The 15,979-nt window shown below is 56.7% G+C and overlaps 2 protein-coding genes and 2 long non-coding RNA genes across 5 annotated transcripts; 2 read left to right on the forward strand and 2 right to left on the reverse strand.

The window, feature by feature from the left end:
* Positions 853–3,817, forward strand: LOC110259882 (mucin-3B-like). Its single transcript, XM_021086252.1, has one exon. The coding sequence runs from the start codon at positions 1,338–1,340 to the stop codon at positions 3,270–3,272; it is 1,935 nt and encodes a 644-aa protein (XP_020941911.1). The 5' UTR covers positions 853–1,337; the 3' UTR covers positions 3,273–3,817.
* Positions 4,239–8,718, forward strand: LOC110259883 (mucin-3B-like). Of its 2 annotated transcripts, XM_021086253.1 has the most exons (9): positions 4,245–4,482; positions 4,689–4,747; positions 5,363–5,511; positions 5,876–5,941; positions 6,289–6,451; positions 6,564–6,740; positions 6,849–6,937; positions 7,246–7,298; positions 7,474–8,718. In XM_021086253.1, the coding sequence occupies exons 1-9, from the start codon at positions 4,354–4,356 to the stop codon at positions 7,513–7,515; spliced, it is 927 nt and encodes a 308-aa protein (XP_020941912.1). In that variant the 5' UTR covers positions 4,245–4,353; the 3' UTR covers positions 7,516–8,718. The 2 variants fall into 2 exon arrangements, with proteins under 2 accessions (XP_020941913.1, XP_020941912.1); XM_021086254.1 differs by lacking the exon at positions 7,246–7,298 and having other exon boundaries at positions 4,239–4,482.
* On the reverse strand, positions 4,362–6,378 carry LOC110259884. Its single transcript, XR_002342302.1, has 3 exons — positions 6,282–6,378; positions 5,067–5,132; positions 4,362–4,448 (listed from the first exon to the last, which is right to left on the reverse strand). It is a non-coding gene; the product is annotated as an uncharacterized LOC110259884 (long non-coding RNA).
* LOC110259885 lies at positions 8,677–11,972 on the reverse strand. The gene is made up of 2 exons (XR_002342303.1): positions 11,468–11,972; positions 8,677–8,937 (listed from the first exon to the last, which is right to left on the reverse strand). It is a non-coding gene; the product is annotated as an uncharacterized LOC110259885 (long non-coding RNA).

The raw sequence follows: 15,979 nt of genomic DNA on the forward strand, positions 1-15,979 counted from the left end.
CCGCCCCGCCCACCGGGGCCACCTCTGACACCAGCCCTGGCCCCGCCACCTCGGCCCCCGCCTCCGCGACCACGGCCACCCTGCCCACGCCCCCCGCGTCCCAGGCCACCCGGGACGCCACCACACTCAGGGTCACCACGGCCGCCCCCGGCACACCACACAGCGCCCCGGCCGTCACCTCCGGCACCGTCCCCTCCACCGTCCACCCCACACTCACATCGCCACCCACCTCCACCTCCCTCACGCCCTCCTCCCCCGCCTCCGCCTCCGCCTCCGCCTCCGCCTCCGCCTCCCCCTCGGCGCCCGGCCTCCCAGCCACAGCCCCGGCCACCACCACCACCGCCACCAGCGCCGCCTCCGCCCCGTCCACGGGGGCCCCGACCCCCACGGCCGCCCTGGGCTCCACGCTCGCTCCCGCCAGCTCCGCCCCCGCCCCCGGCACCACCACGCCCGCCCCCGCCCCCCTCCGCACGACACACACCACGCCCGCCGTCCCCACCACCGCGGCCACGGGGCCCGGCGTGACATCCATGTTCACCAGTACCCACAGCACCCCCGCGCCCTCCCTCTCCACCAGCCCCGCGGGGACCTCCTCCGGGGGCTCCTCTCCCGCCCCGACCGCCGGTACCCGGGCCACCCAGGCCCCGAGTGCCACCTCGGCGGTGGCGGCCGGCTCCAGCTCCGCTCCGCCGCGCCCCACCTCCGCCACCCCGGCCACTGACCTCTCCCCCGGCTCTCCCGCCATCACCACCCGCATCACGTCTCCGCCTTCCCTCACCACAGCCGTCACGCCCACCCACACGGCCCCGTTCCCGGCACCCACCACCACCTCCACGCCCGTGGCCGCCCACACCCTGACGTCCTCCACCAGCGGCCCGGGGTCCTCCCCGCCGGCCCCCACCACGCTGCCTTCCCATGCTCCCAATTCTTCCCCCATTGCCTCTGCTGTTTCAAAGACTTTTACTCGTAGCAGAGTCTCTTTCCCTGTCGTGTCAAAACCTACACATTTTTCCACAGCGATTGCAGAAATTTCTACTACTAAGCCTGCCTCAACGTCCTCTTCTTTGATTAACAGTGATATCACTGCCACTGGCAAATTCACCATATCCCCTGACATTTACACTTTTTCTACTTTCTCATCAAGCACTGTTTTCAGTCCCTCCTCTTCAGAAAATTTCAGGAGTGCTTCCACCCTTGTCATTTCCACTCCTATCCCAACCACAAAACAAATCTCTTCAGGCATTACCTCTGCTGATGTATTCTCAACAAGTAGCATTATCACATCCACAAGCACCTCACCTCCATCCACTTCTTTCACCCCTTACACCTCAAAACATATGACTCCATCTTTTGTTCATACGAGCAGCACTATCCCAACATCAATCAGTATCTCCACCTCCAGCAGTATCACTCTTCCATCAAGTACCACTTCTACCCTCACCTCCAAACCTACGCTTCCTAGCGATTCTGTAACTCCTTCAAATATCATCACTCATTCCCCCACCTTGCACAATACAGATGCATCATTCAGTGTCATCAGCACCTCTGCCTCGCTGCCTCCCGTGACATCCTTTTCCACCAGTACCCAGAGCTCTGCCACCCCCTCCTTCACTACAGGCATTGCTCTTACATCTGCAGGCTCCTCCACCACGTCTACCGGCAGTACCAGGATCACTCAGACAGAGAGTCCCACCTCATCTGCAGGGAGCACAAATGTGATGCACACAATTGGTGAATCCACCTTGGCATCCACTATCATTGATACCTACATGACACCTACAACAATAGGACCTCCCTCTTCCACTCAAGCTACTACACAAATAGCCAAGACGAGGGATGCAACGTCTCTTGCTTCATCCACTTTGAAAACCAGTCTCACTCCTACCAGTACCATTTATTCAGAGTCTCTCACGACAGACATTACTTCTACTTCTGCAGTCACATCATCAGTTACTCCAATGAATACCATCCATTTTCAGACATCTCCCAGCTCTACTCCAGCGACCACCAGCACCATCCTTACATCATCCACAAGTATGCCTCCGTCATCTTTTTTCCCAGCCACAGAGCCAGTCCCTAGTGGAACCTCTGACACTACTACTCTGTCCACCTTGATCCCCACAATCCTTACTACCCAAGCCTCATCCACTTCTCCATATCCCACTAGTACTTTCACCACTACCAGGTTAGAAACCACTCCCACCTCTTCAACCTTAGCTTCCTCCATCACAGCAATTTTCCCCACTTCCCCCACCACAGAAGTAGCGAAGAGTGGGACCACAAGCATGATAACAACACCCACCTCGAAGATACCTTTCAGTACTTTAAGTGTTTCTCCCTCATCACCTTTCCCTATGTTGAGTACTTCCACTAGTGCAGTAATGACCCCTTTTAGCACCATCATCTCCTCTTCAATACCCACAATAACAATGTCCTCTTCTCTATCTTCCATTAGTGCAAGTTCAGTGCTCACTACAACTACTAAATCTTTTCCTACCTCCTCGCATATCTCCAGTACAGAAATCACCAGGTCTTCTTTTGTCAGTGCTTTTCCCACTCTTTCTATGTCTGAAACTACAAGAACTTCTCCAACCATGTCTCCCCTAATGACCTCTCCTACCAAAACAACCACTGTATTGACTCTCTCTTCCTCTACCCAGTGTCCAGAATCTATATCAGTTACCATAGTGTCTGCTTCTCCCACTACACCATGTATAGAAGTAGATACAAATAATGAAGTTACTTCTGTGTCTACCGTCCCATTATCCATTTTCACCTCTACTACTGAGATGGCCACCTCCCCCATTTCCACCGCGGTGACAACTGGGTTTCCTGCCAAAACGGATGCTTCTACTTCAGTTCTGGAAACTGAGCCCACCCACGTAACGGATGCTCCCAGTTCTATCAGCACTGGAACCATCTCCATTAACACAGTTTCAACAAGCACACAGAGGCCCAGCAGCGGAATCTGGATGAGCACCAAGTCTGTAACTACCCCACGTGTGCCTGGCTTCACTAGCCTCCCACTGACCACGAAACCAAGGAGCAGCTTTTCAACTGCCATGATGACTTCAAGCAGGCTGACACGCCCCACCCCACCCGCAACCAGGACTCCAGGGATACTGATGACCAAGACTCTCCCCATCCTTACGTCCCCCAGGAGAACTTCGATCACTACTCGGATGACCACACAGTCTAGGTTGACCACCACGCCAGGTTGGATGTCCCACCTTCCTGTCACATCTCCTCCCTTTCCTGTTAAATTCCCGTGACGAAGGTCAATCCTGTCCTGTCCGGAACTTCTTTTTTTTTTTTTTTTTTCCCTCCCCTGTGAACACTCAGGCACTTGTGACAATGGTGGCACCTGGATGCACAGCCGCTGTTTCTGCCCCAGCACTTTCTATGGCTCCCGCTGCGAGTTTGCCGTGGAACAGATGGATCTGGGTGAGTTGCTGTCTGCACTTCTTCCTGGGAGGTATCACTGACTCTCCCTGAACCCGGCCACTCTGCCTCATCCCTTCATCCCTCCCTTATCCCTCATGCTATCGCCCCCCCATATCCTCCCCTCCAGAAGAGAGCTGGGGCCACTCTCTTCCCTGGGACTGCCTCCCAGTCTGGACTGCTGGGAGTCATATTAATTCTAATTTCTGCTGTGACAAATTATCATAAATTTAGCAGATGAACAATGCACACTTATTACATTTCTATAGCAGTCCGGCATGAGTCTTGCAGGGCTAAAATCAAGGTGTTGGCAGAGCTGGGTTCTTTCTGGGGGCTCTAGGCAGGAATCCATTTCTGGGCCTTTCCCAGGTTCCCAAGCTTCCCACATACCTTGTCTCAAGGCCCCCATGCTCCATCTTCCACGCCAGCAACAGTGCATCTCTGTGCCCTTTTTCCATACTCACATCTTCTTCTGATTTTGATTTCTGCCTCCCTCTTCCACTGCTAAGGATCCTTGAGATTATACTGGGTGCACCTGCAGAATCCACATTAACTTTCCTACATTAAAGTCAGCTGGTTAGTACCCTTAATTCCACGTGCAACCCTGATTCTGCCTTGCCACTGCCAGGTAGCATAATATATTCCCAAGTTTTGGGAAACAGACATAGGCATCTTTGGGGGCCATTATTCTACCTCCCACTGGTCAGATGAGGGAGAGGCCTGAGTGCCATACATTCTGACTTCCAGCTTTTCCCTCATCAAAGGACATCTCATCCTAAAATTCCTACCTCTCTCCCTCCTTCCATTCAGTCAGTCCTCAAGGAACATGGAGAGGGGCCATGGGAGCAGCCTCTGGGTTGGGGTGGTGGTGACATCAGACAGGGGTGGATGGTGAAGTGACCAGAGCAGGGCATGCCTTGTGCAGACACAGTGGACGCTGATGTGCGCATGGAGGTGTCTGTCGACCAGGAGTTCTCCCCGGACCTCAGCGACAACACTTCTAAGGCCTACAGGGATTTCAGGAACATCTTCCAGGATCAGGTGAGGGGGAATGGGAGGGAACTCAAAGGTTGATTTGATTTCTGCCTCCCTCTTCCACTGCTAAGGATCCTTGAGGTTATACTGGGTACACCTGCAGAATCCACATTAACTTTCCTATATTAAAGTCAGCTGGATTTGAACTTGGGCTTCTGGGTGGCCCCTGGTCTGGAGGGTCAGACATGAGCCCAGGATCCTTGGCATTTCAGATGCAGAAGGTTTATCAGAACATGCAGGGTTTCAAGGATGTGGAGATCCTGTCCCTGAGGTAGGAGACCCTTCTGGGGCCACGGGTGCTGTGCCAAGTGGCGGGGAGGGGGCCCAATGAAGGGCTGGAGAAGCCATCTTTTGCTTTTGGAATCATCAGATTTCATAAAGCGGGATGGAGGGAGGACGCAAGGGGACCACTCCATGGGGGATATTTTGCTATTATTTTCTGGAGTCATTTCTCTGTAGGAGAGATGCCACTCATCCTCTATAAGCATGTACGAAAGAGAACAATTGCTTGGAACATAACAGGGAGGTGGTATGTGAAGGCTGGTGGGACGCCTGCTGTCTGGCTTATGGCTGAGCTCTCTGGTTGGTACCTGGTCTGCTGGATGGGTCAGCAAGCATAAAGCAGAGAGTCCAGGAGGGCCTGGTTTGATTGTGGCCTGAGGTAATGAAAAGAGAATGTCAATCATTTCTTGTCGTACCTCCTGAGGCAGAGTTGCTGGCAGCCCCTTCTGGACATAGCGTGTCTGGAATCCCAATTCATTGTCTCTATCTCCTTCCAACCCACCACCTATATATTTAGGGTTATTCCGCAAATGCACTTCTACAGGCCTATGGTGGCCTGGACTTGGGCACCTTTTCAGGCCCCCTGCTCCCCTGCCCCCCTCAGGAATGGCAGCATTGTGGTGGACTATCTGGTCTTGCTCGAGTTACCCTTCAGCCCCCAGCTGGAGAGTGAGTATGAGAAGGTGAAGGTGGCCTTGAAGGAGGAGCTCTGGAAGGTCAGCCAGGATGGAAGCGGTTGCCAGAATGACCAGGGTGAGCACAGGCTGGGGACCTTGGGCTCCAGGGAGGAGTCAGGGTCATAGCCTCCATCCCAGCCTGCTCCAGCTCAGACAGGGGCTTCTTGGGGTCAGGTGCTGGCCCTGTGCTACCTCTGGCAGGTTGGGAGAAGAGACACAGGTCCACAGCCAATGGGGTCAAGGATGGGGCTAAGGAGGGGCTGGCCAGAACCTCTGGGCTGCGGAAGAGACAGTTCTACCCAAGGTTTCCAGGGTTGCCGAGGACCCCTGATTATTTCTAATTTGGGGAGAAGAGGGACCAAAGGGGCCTTTCCTTGTGGCCCATCCACACCTCCCTCACACTGACAGGGCCCTCTCTGCCCCTCCCTGTGTCCCTCCAGTCCTGTGTTTTAAGCCTGACTCCATCAAGGTGGACAACAATACCAGGACGGAGCTGTCTCCGGAAGGTGAGAGGTGGGGAAAGGGGGTGAGTGGCCCCAGGAGGCCATGACCCCTCCCATAAGGGATATCTGCCCACGGAAATTCCCTAGGGAGGAGGGTGGTTACCTTTCGGGGGAGGCGAGTGGTGAGGCGGCGTCAGCGCTGCCTCTCTGGCCCTGGTCTTTAGCTTCCACTTGGGAACCAGCCCGGAAGGTGAGAGAGGGGCCTTCCCTCCCCTCATCTACCCCCAGGGTCAACCCCTGCGCTCCCCACTCTGGGAAATGCAGTCCTCACCCATTTTCAGTCATTATAGCCAGGCCCCACGGCAGAGCGGACCAGGTCTTGGCCTCAGCAACTCTTACTTACCCCCCAGCCGTCTGTCGCCGGGCCGCTGCCGAGGGCTACGAGGACTTCTACTTCCCCTTGCTGGAGGAGAACCGGCTCCGCTGTGTCACCAAATGCACGACGGGCGTAGACGACGCCATCGACTGCCATCAGGGCCGCTGCTTTCTGGAGCGGAGCGGCCCCACTTGCCGGTGAGGCCCCGCTCCTCGGCCCGCCCCTCGTGGAGCCCCGCCCACCTGTCCCCCATTGGGCCCGGGGCCCGGAAGAGGGGGGGTGGGCGTGACCTATGACCCCTTCCTCCAGCTGCTTCTCCACCGCTACGCACTGGTTCTCCGGCCCGCGCTGTGAGGTGGGCATTCCCTGGAGGGTGCTGGTTGGAGGCTTGGCGGGAGCCTCGGTGCTGCTGCTGCTGTTGCTGCTGGTGGCGCTGAGCTTCATCGTCACGCGCTCCCAGAGGAGGGGCGGCCAAGGCGGAGGCCAGTGAGTGCGCTGGGGGGGCGGGGGGGAGACGGGGCGGGGGGCGGTGGGGGCAAAGAGGTCCCAGATGGGGTGGCCCAGCCCTGACGGCAGCGTGGTGCTCCGACACAGGTCCTGGGACAACAGGAAGTGGTTCGAGATCTGGGATGAGAGCACCGTGGGGACTTTTTCAAACTTGGGTTTTGAGGATGACAGAACAGGTGAGTCCTATTTCCTGGGGAAAGGGGATGGGGCTTTCCTGGGCACCATTTCTGCCTGGGCAGGACCAGAGGGTCTCTCTTGCCCAAGAAAAGCATATACTTCAGGCCCGGAGCTTGCCTCGAGGCTTCCCCCCCACGCCACCCCACCCCACCCCCGGCCCTTCTAGGGCCCAAGCAGCACCCCTGGGGGGGGGCGTCACAGGGGCCCCCTCAGACCCTGCCTTCCTCACATTTCTGTCTCTCCCCACCTCTTCCATCCCCCTCACCCCGCCCCCACCTCCCCACTTTCTCCTCTTTTCTCTTTCTAGTTAAAGATGGAAACCTCCATGTGGCCTTGGAGAAGGTGGACACCAATGTGAGGGTGAGGGGGGAAGGGGGTTGGTAAGGAACTCTCCCACGTCCAGCCCCAGGTGTCCCCCTCCCAGGGCAGGGGGCTGGGCTGGGACCAGGAGGCAGTGACCCCCACCCCTACCCCCAAGCCAGCGCCAGCAAGGCGGCTCCTTATTCTCACTCCCTGTCTCCCGTATCTGTGGCAGGTGCACATCCACAGACCTGAGATGGCCTCTTCTTCACTGTGAGCCCCCGACAGTGGGAGGAACCGTCTGAGCTGCCTTTGAAGAGATGGCCATGGACTTGTGTGGCTCAGTCTCCTGGTTTCCTTGGGCAAAAATCCAACTTCCCTCTGACCTCCAGTCTTCTCCCAGCTTGAGTGAAACCCACCTGGAGCCTAGTTCAAATCCAGGCTCTTTCACTGTGGAAACCTTGGGCAAGTCAGTAACGCCCCCACACCTCAGTTTTGTCACCTGTAAAATGAGTGTGGCAACCTTGTCCTGACATCTCGTGTAGCTATTATGAAAACCAGATGTGCTGGGTCAGACCTCTGTCCCAGTGCAACTTCCTGTGTCAGCCCTCGTGCTGATACACGGCTTCTCTCCCAGTGCCCACGGCCTTCCCCGGGGCTTAGGCCTCAAGCTCTTATATTCCTGTTACATCCTTAGTGCCTCTTTGTCACCCTGAAGCTGTAACCAGCCTGTAGCCCGTCCCATTCTCCTACCCTTTCCTTATGTAACCCCCTGCTGCACCCCTTCCCCCACCCCTTAAACTCCTCTGAACCTACCCACCACATGCGGAAGTTCCCCAGCTGGGGATCGAACCCGCACCAAAGCTAACACTAGATCCCCAACCCACTGAGTCACAATCGAACTCCCTGAACCCACTTCTTTAGTCACTCCTTCTCCACCCCCAGCACCCAGCCCTGTCTCCCCGTTTCAGTACTCTCCCTTCCCCCATCCTTGTACCCGTAGCCCTAACTCCCCCCATCTCAGTGCCCCAGTCCTAAATCCTCCCTTCTCTCCTGCCCCCCATCCCTAGCTAGGTACAGGTGGCTCCGCATCTTAGGACTCTCAGCTGGTGCTCCCTAGGCCAGGTCCCCCATTCCAAGGCTCCATCCCTTCCTGTGACCCCCCAAGGGCCCTGGATCCCAGTGGGTGGGAGGTGGGAGGTAGATTTCCCCCGTCCCTGAGAATGAGGGGAAGTGGGACCCCGAGGTGGGAAAGCTCCCTCACCCCTCCTACTCATCCCTCAAGGCTCCCTCCCTCCCTTCCTGCTCCTCCCCCTTCCCCCCCTACCTCTCCTCCCCCTTCCTCTCCCTGGTCTGGCCACCATCCCTGCAATAATCCCTGAAGCCAGAAGCCCCCAGGGGGGCCTCATTTGGGCACAGGAAGTCTGTGAGTCCCCAGTTCTCCCAAGTGAACATAATAGAGCATTTATTGTAAAAGCAACTGCTCTGTGTCTTTCTTTCTCGTGCTCCGCTCCTGCACTTGGTGGGGGCCAGGGACATCAGAGGAGACGCTGTAGGAGGGCCTGGGAGCCCTGGTTTCTCCCAGCGAGGAAGGAGGGGGTCTGTGGGCAGCCCTCAGGGCACATGACCATCCTCAAAGGAACTTGGAGACCGGAGGACCCGTTTCCTCGGGGAGTGGGTGGGAGCAGGAGGTGAGAGCCTGTTGGGTTTGACATTGAGAGCTTAGGGCTGGGACAGGGACGTGGGGGACTCCGGCTGGGTCAGCTGCCATCGGTGCTGATGGGTGAGCAAGTATCCCCAAAAATCTTGCAATGACAAGCCTGGGTGGCAGACACACTCATGCCAGAGCCTGCTGTGCCCTGGCTGGGACCCTCTTGTTGCCACTCTTGTAGGCAGCCAGGCCTGCTGGGCTGGAGCCGAAGGGTGGTCAGGGCTGGTTCTCTGGGTGGCAGTGTTGGAAAGGCCCCTGGGACCTTTGTCCAGGGCAGGAGAGGCAGTGACCAGCATGGGGGTGATGACCAGGCCCATAAAGCCTCAGGTGTGAATGGGAGCCCCACCCAGGAGAAGCACTAGTGGTCACAGGTGGCCGAGGGGAAGGCATAGGACTACTTGGAAGGGACCAGCTCAGGGTGGCTGATGGGGAAGGAAAGCTGAAAGGGGGACCTCCCCACCACCCGGCCTGGACTGGCAGCAGCTCCTCCCTCCATAATCACCATCTCCCTGGCATTTCTTGGTTCCTGTCACACCCTCTCACACCTCTGACTGTCCCTTCCTCTTGCACTGCCACACCCATGGCTCTGGCTTCCACTTTGTAGAGACCCTGCCGTGTAGAGAGGAGAGAGGTTGACAGACTGCCCTTTAGCCAACTGCCTGTGGTCATCGTGTGTCACCCACTCGGCCTCATCATCTCACCTCCACCCTGGGCCAGGCACTGTCCTTCCCAAGGCAAAGGTCTCCAGGGTCCTATATATAGCTGATCCCTCCCTGGGAAGCGCTCACTTCTGGATCCCTCCTGATGAGGGAAGACTCTGCAGCCAGAGCCTCACTCTCTGGGAGATGCTGGTGATCTGGATCCTGCCCCTGACTCTCTGGGTCTGGGTGCCCGCCACTGCCTCTACCACTGCCTCTACCACTGAGACATCAAGTGAGTGAGACCCAGCCCGAGTTCTTGGGGGCCCCAGTGTGTCCTGACCACAGGCAAGGCTGATTTGCAGGGGAGGGGGCTGCTCAAGGGCTGGACACCCAGGCTGTCCCGCATGCTGCCTTTGGGAGCTGAAGGGGTCACCCTGGAGACCCACAAGTGCGGTGGGGCGGGGGGGTCTGCCCCAAACCCCAGGCCCAGGGGCTGAGTGGGAGCTGGAATCTACCCATTCTGTTCTCCTGGTGTCCCCCCTGGGGACAGGGGGCTTTTTCCTCACCCAGCCAATGGTCTCTGCCTGCCCTCATCCTAGGAGCTACTTCTATCCAAGGATTGGCCATTTCCAAACCTCACAAGAGACACTGCAGTTTGCTAGCCCTGGAGGAGGCCGTGGGGTGTCCAGAAGCTTCCCTCCTTGCTTGGGGAAGGCCTCCAGGGATGGCAGGGAAAGACCCTCTAGTTAGAAATAGCTGAAGGGGGATTTTCTGTTGTGGTTCAGCAATAAGGAACCTGACTAGTATCCATGAGGACGTGGGTTCAATACTTGACCCTGCTCAGTGGGTTAAGGATCCAGCATTGCTGTGAGCCGCAGAGTAGGTCTCAGATCCAGCTTGGATCTGGTGTTGCTGTGGCTGTGGTGTAGGCTGGCATCTACAGCTTCCATTTGACCCCTAGCCTGGGAACTTCCATCTGCCAAGGGTGTGGCCCTAAAAAGACCAAAAAATAACAAATAAAAAGAAATAGCTGAAAGGCTGAGGGAGGAGCCAGGCTCTTATTGAAGCTTGTCATGGTCATTTGTCCAGGGAGACTGGTTACAAGCTGACTTCCCATGGGTCCCCTTGTACTGAACAGACTTTCTGACTCCCCCCCTGCCCCTGAGAGGGAACCCTTCCCAAGGGGTTGGTAGGGTGGATGCAGGGGTGAGGGGTGCTGGGGGAGTGAGCCCAGGGTGCCAGGTGAAATTAGCTTCTCTTGAGGTGAAGGATATTCAGGGTGTGGGGGCAGGAGTGGTGAGTGGGGGGGAGAGGAACCAGGACTGGGGGTGTAGACTTCATGGATTTAGAGACATTATGAAAAAACATGTTCATTACAGACATATGAGCTGGAAGGTAACATACAGACAAAAGGAAGCTATGGGTGGCGGTCAAACTTAAGAGGGGTCCCCCCATCCCTGCTCCCCAAGCAGGTGCTGAGGAGAGGGATGGTGGTGACGATGAAGGACCCAAATGTCAGCAAGTGCACTGCCTCTGTGCCTCCCACCATGCCTTAGAGGCAGCCACCCACGCAGGCAAGGGGCTCATGATTGCATGGGAAAGATAATGATGCATCCATTAGCACGCAAAGGAGTCAAAAACATCTCTCCCTGATAAATGCAGAGAGCCGTCAGGATTGGGGAGATCAGGCAAGGAGGGCCATTCTGGGGACCTCCAGGTCCGATGGTGGCCTGAGGCCCCTGCCCCCACCTGCAGAGGGCTCTGCTATTTACAAAGCCGTTTCACAGCATTGTAGCCTGTGTGACTCTCGTAAGGAAGACCGTGGAAGGAAGCAAAGCAGGTGAGAAGGTGAAGCTCAGGGAGGGTGAGCGACTTACCTGGGATCAGCAGGGCCCATAATTACGGGATAATTAGCGTGAGCTCATTCCTGTGACACTAGGTTTGTGCCGCCCTGACCTCACACTGGCCGCCCTCAGCCCTCTGCGGTGCCTCCACCCCCTGCCTGGACCCTGGGTCCTCAGGGAAGGCTTCAGACGGTCAGGCCAGAGATTATGGGTGGCATCTGTGGTTTTCTGTTTCTAATCGACTCCTTCCTCTGGGCACTCCAGTTCACCGTGAGCACTGATGAGGGTTTGGACAAGCGAACCGTGGAGAGAAGGAATGCCAGCCTGAGGAGGTAGAACAAAACATGGCAGGGCTGAGCAGGGGAGCCGCGGGGCAGGAATGCCCCTCAGGGGAGGCACGTGTGACTGGTGGGGAAAGCGTGGTAGCTGGTGAGAGAGCATCTTGGGGCGACAGGAGCATTAAAACCAAGTGGAGGCTTTTGTGTGTGTGTGTGTGTCTCTTTAGGGCCACACCCACAGCATACGAAGGTTCCCAGGCTAGGGGTCAAATCGATGCTGTAGCCGCCAGCCTATGCCACAGCCACAGCAACGCCAGATCCGAACTGTATCCGTGACCTATGCTGCAGCTCACAGCAGCGCCAAATCCTTTCACCCACTGAGCAAGGCCAGGGATCAAACCCACATCCTCATGGATACTAGCTGGGTTCTTAACGTGCTGAGCCACAACGGGAACTCCAAGTGGAGGCTTTTAGACACCAAAGGACCTCAAAGGACCGAGCGGCAGTGGGTTGCTCCTGCCAGGACAGATAGGAAGAGACATTGAGAACCATCCTGACACAAAGCCACGAGGGTCCAGCTGGGAAGCTGAACCCCCCCACACCCCCCGGAAGAGGAGAGAAAGGCACCTAGATAGACGGTCCAAGAGCCTGCGTTACTCAGAGGCCAGAACTCTCTTTTTGGTGGTTGATGATGGGCTCCAGGCAGATCTGCTGTGCTTGGGGTGAGATTGGAACTTCTGGATGGAGTTTTTCTGGAGGCCTGGGGCTTGGGAAGGAGGACAAAAACAGGGACACGGTCTAGGAGTCTTGATTCTCCACATGTTGCAGGGGCAGCAGAGACTAGACCAGGTGTCAACATGAGGATTGGCGTCTGTGTCCTGTTTTGTGTACATGAAGTTCTGGAGTGTTTATAGTGAGGGTGGGGGAGGAGTGGCAGCAGGGCCCAGGGTCCAAGTGTCTTTCCTGGAAGGGCTGGTGCAGGGGCCTCAGGGGGTCAGAGGTCTGGAGCCTCCCAAAGCGAAAGTGGAAATGGAAACATTCAAGGTATGAAAATGCAGTAAAAGCCAGAAAAGATTTGTTCACCATAGACAAAGGGGCAACCTTTGAATCCTAGGCGATTTAAATTTAGAGCAATTAAAAGTGTGTTTTATACAGAGAGTAATAAACTTACTCATTCAGCAAATACACGAGGCCTGACTCTGCCCAGACAGGTGCTCCTGCTCTGAAGGAAGCAGGATGAATAAGCCAGTTTATAGACTCATTGATGAGAGGGAAACACAGGAACGGGGCAAAAAGAACCACAACCCACGGCTGATGCTGAGGCTCCGAGAGGCCACTCAGAGGCTGTGTCTGCCTGGGCTGATCCAGGGCACCGCAGGGGGAGGTGGCGTTGGAGGGTGCTGGCTGAAGGGCAGTAGAGCAGGGTGGTATCAATAGATAACAGAGGCCTCAGACAAGTTCAGAACTAACAAAGCCATTCGTAGCTATGGGCAGAACTGGCATATTGACCAAAAGGTTCCCCATGAACAACAGTTTAAGAAGCCACACTTCCCTGTAGCATGGGGATGACACTGATGCTCATGGTGGCTGATGTTAGGTGTTCCCGTCGTGGTGCAGCAGAAATGAATCGGACTCGTGACCATGAGGTTGCAGGTTTGGTCCCTGAGTTAAGGCTCCGGCGTTGCCATGAACTGTGGTGTAGGTCACAGATGCACCTTGGATCCCGCATTGCTGTGGCTGTGGCTGTGGCTGTGGCTCCAATTCGACCTGGGAACCTCCATATGCCACGGGTTCGGCCCTAAAAAGCAAAAAAAGTGTCATCTCTGAGTTTTCCCAACCCACTGTGTAATCTGCAAAGACCGTAACCAAGAATGCGTCCATATCAGGTCCAGGTGACTCGTAGTAGTGGTGGAAATTAGCCATCTTCACTACTAGGCAAATAATTTCTCTTACAACACTCTTAAGAAACATCAAATTGTTCAATTTCAACTGCAGGTACTGGGAGTTCTGCCACCTTTTCCAAAGTTCTGGATCCACTCTCTCTTCACAAAGTACATCCACCACGCCCTGGAAGTCCTACCACCACTCCGGAATGTCTGGACCACTTCTCTCAGAAGTACCTCCACCCAGGCCCTGGAGTCCTACCACCACTCCTCCCTCTCCACCCCCCCAGGCCTGGATCCTACCACCACTCCTGACTGTCTGGACTCACCCCAGGCCCTGGGAGTCCTACCACCACTCCGATGGTCTGGACCCACTTCTCTTCAGAAAGTACCTCCACCCCAGGCCCTGGGAGTCCTACCACCACTCCTGACTCGTCTGGATCCACTGTCTCTTCAGAAAGTACCTCCACCCCAGGCCCTGGGAGTCCTACCACCACTCCTGACTCGTCTGGATCCACTGTCTCTTCAGAAGTACCTCCCCCCAGGCCCTGGAGTCCTACCACCACTCCTGACTCGTCTGGACCCACTGTCTCTTCAGAAAGTACCTCCACCCCAGGCCCTGGGAGTCCTACCACCACTCCTGACTCGTCTGGACCCACTGTCTCTTCAGAGGGTACCTACACCCCAGGCCCTGGGAGTCCTACCACCACTCCTGACTCGTCTGGACCCACTGTCTCTTCAGAAAGTACCTCCACCCCAGGCCCTGGGAGTCCTACCACCACTCCTGACTCGTCTGGACCACTGTCTCTTCAGAAAGTACCTCCACCCCAGGCCCTGGGAGTCCTACCACCACTCCTGACTCGTCTGGACCCACTGTCTCTTCAGAAAGTACCTCCACCCCAGGCCCTGGGAGTCCTACCACCACTCCTGACTCGTCTGGACCCACTGTCTCTTCAGAAAGTACCTCCACCCCAGGCCCTGGGAGTCCTACCACCACTCCTGACTCGTCTGGACCCACTGTCTCTTCAGAAAGTACCTCCACCCCAGGCCCTGGGAGTCCTACCACCACTCCTGACTCGTCTGGACCCACTGTCTCTTCAGAAAGTACCTCCACCCCAGGCCCGGGAGTCCTACCACCACTCCTGACTCGTCTGGACCACTGTCTCTCAGAAAGTACCTCCCCCAGGCCCTGGGAGTCCTACCACCACTCCTGACTCGTCTGGACCACTGTCTCTTCAGAAAGTACCTCCACCCCAGGCCCTGGGAGTCCTACCACCACTCCTGACTCGTCTGGACCCACTGTCTCTTCAGAAAGTACCTCCACCCCAGGCCCTGGGAGTCCTACCACCACTCCTGACTCGTCTGGACCCACTGTCTCTTCAGAAAGTACCTCCACCCCAGGCCCTGGGAGTCCTACCACCACTCCTGACTGGTCTGGACCCACTGTCTCTTCAGAAAGTACCTCCACCCCAGGCCCTGGGAGTCCTACCACCACTCCTCACTGGTCTGGACCACTGTCTCTTCAGAAAGTACCTCCACCCCAGGCCCTGGGAGTCCTACCACCACTCCTGACTGGTCTGGACCCACTGTCTCTTCAGAAAGTACCTCCACCCCAGGCCCTGGGAGTCCTACCACCACTCCTGACTGGTCTGGACCCACTGTCTCTTCAGAAAGTACCTCCACCCCAGGCCCTGGGAGTCCTACCACCACTCCTGACTGGTCTGGACCCACTGTCTCTTCAGAAAGTACCTCCACCCCAGGCCCTGGGAGTCCTACCACCACTCCTGACTGGTCTGGACCCACTGTCTCTTCAGAAAGTACCTCCACCCCAGGCCCTGGGAGTCCTACCACCACTCCTGACTCGTCTGGATCCACTGTCTCTTCAGAAAGTACCTCCACCCCAGGCCCTGGGAGTCCTACCACCACTCCTGAATGGTCTGGATCCACTGTCTCTTCAGAAAGTACCTCCACCCCAGGCCCTGGGAGTCCTACCACCACTCCTGACTCGTCTGGACCCACTGTCTCTTCAGAAAGTACCTCCACCCCAGGCCCTGGGAGTCCTACCACCACTCCTGACTGGTCTGGACCCACTGTCTCTTCAGAAAGTACCTCCACCCCAGGCCCTGGGAGTCCTACCACCACTCCTGACTCGTCTGGACCCACTGTCTCTTCAGAAAGTACCTCCACCCCAGGCCCTGGGAGTCCTACCACCACTCCTGACTCGTCTGGACCCACTGTCTCTTCAGAAAGTACCTCCACCCCAGGCCCTGGGAGTCCTACCACCACTCCTGACTGGTCTGGACCCACTGTCTCTTCAGAAAGTACCTCCACCCCAGGCCCTGGGAGTCCTACCACCACTCCTGACTGGTCTGGACCCACTGTCT

The sequence above is a fragment of the Sus scrofa genome, chromosome 3, assembly GCF_000003025.6.
Source record: "Sus scrofa isolate TJ Tabasco breed Duroc chromosome 3, Sscrofa11.1, whole genome shotgun sequence".
Taxonomy (NCBI): domain Eukaryota; kingdom Metazoa; phylum Chordata; class Mammalia; order Artiodactyla; family Suidae; genus Sus; species Sus scrofa.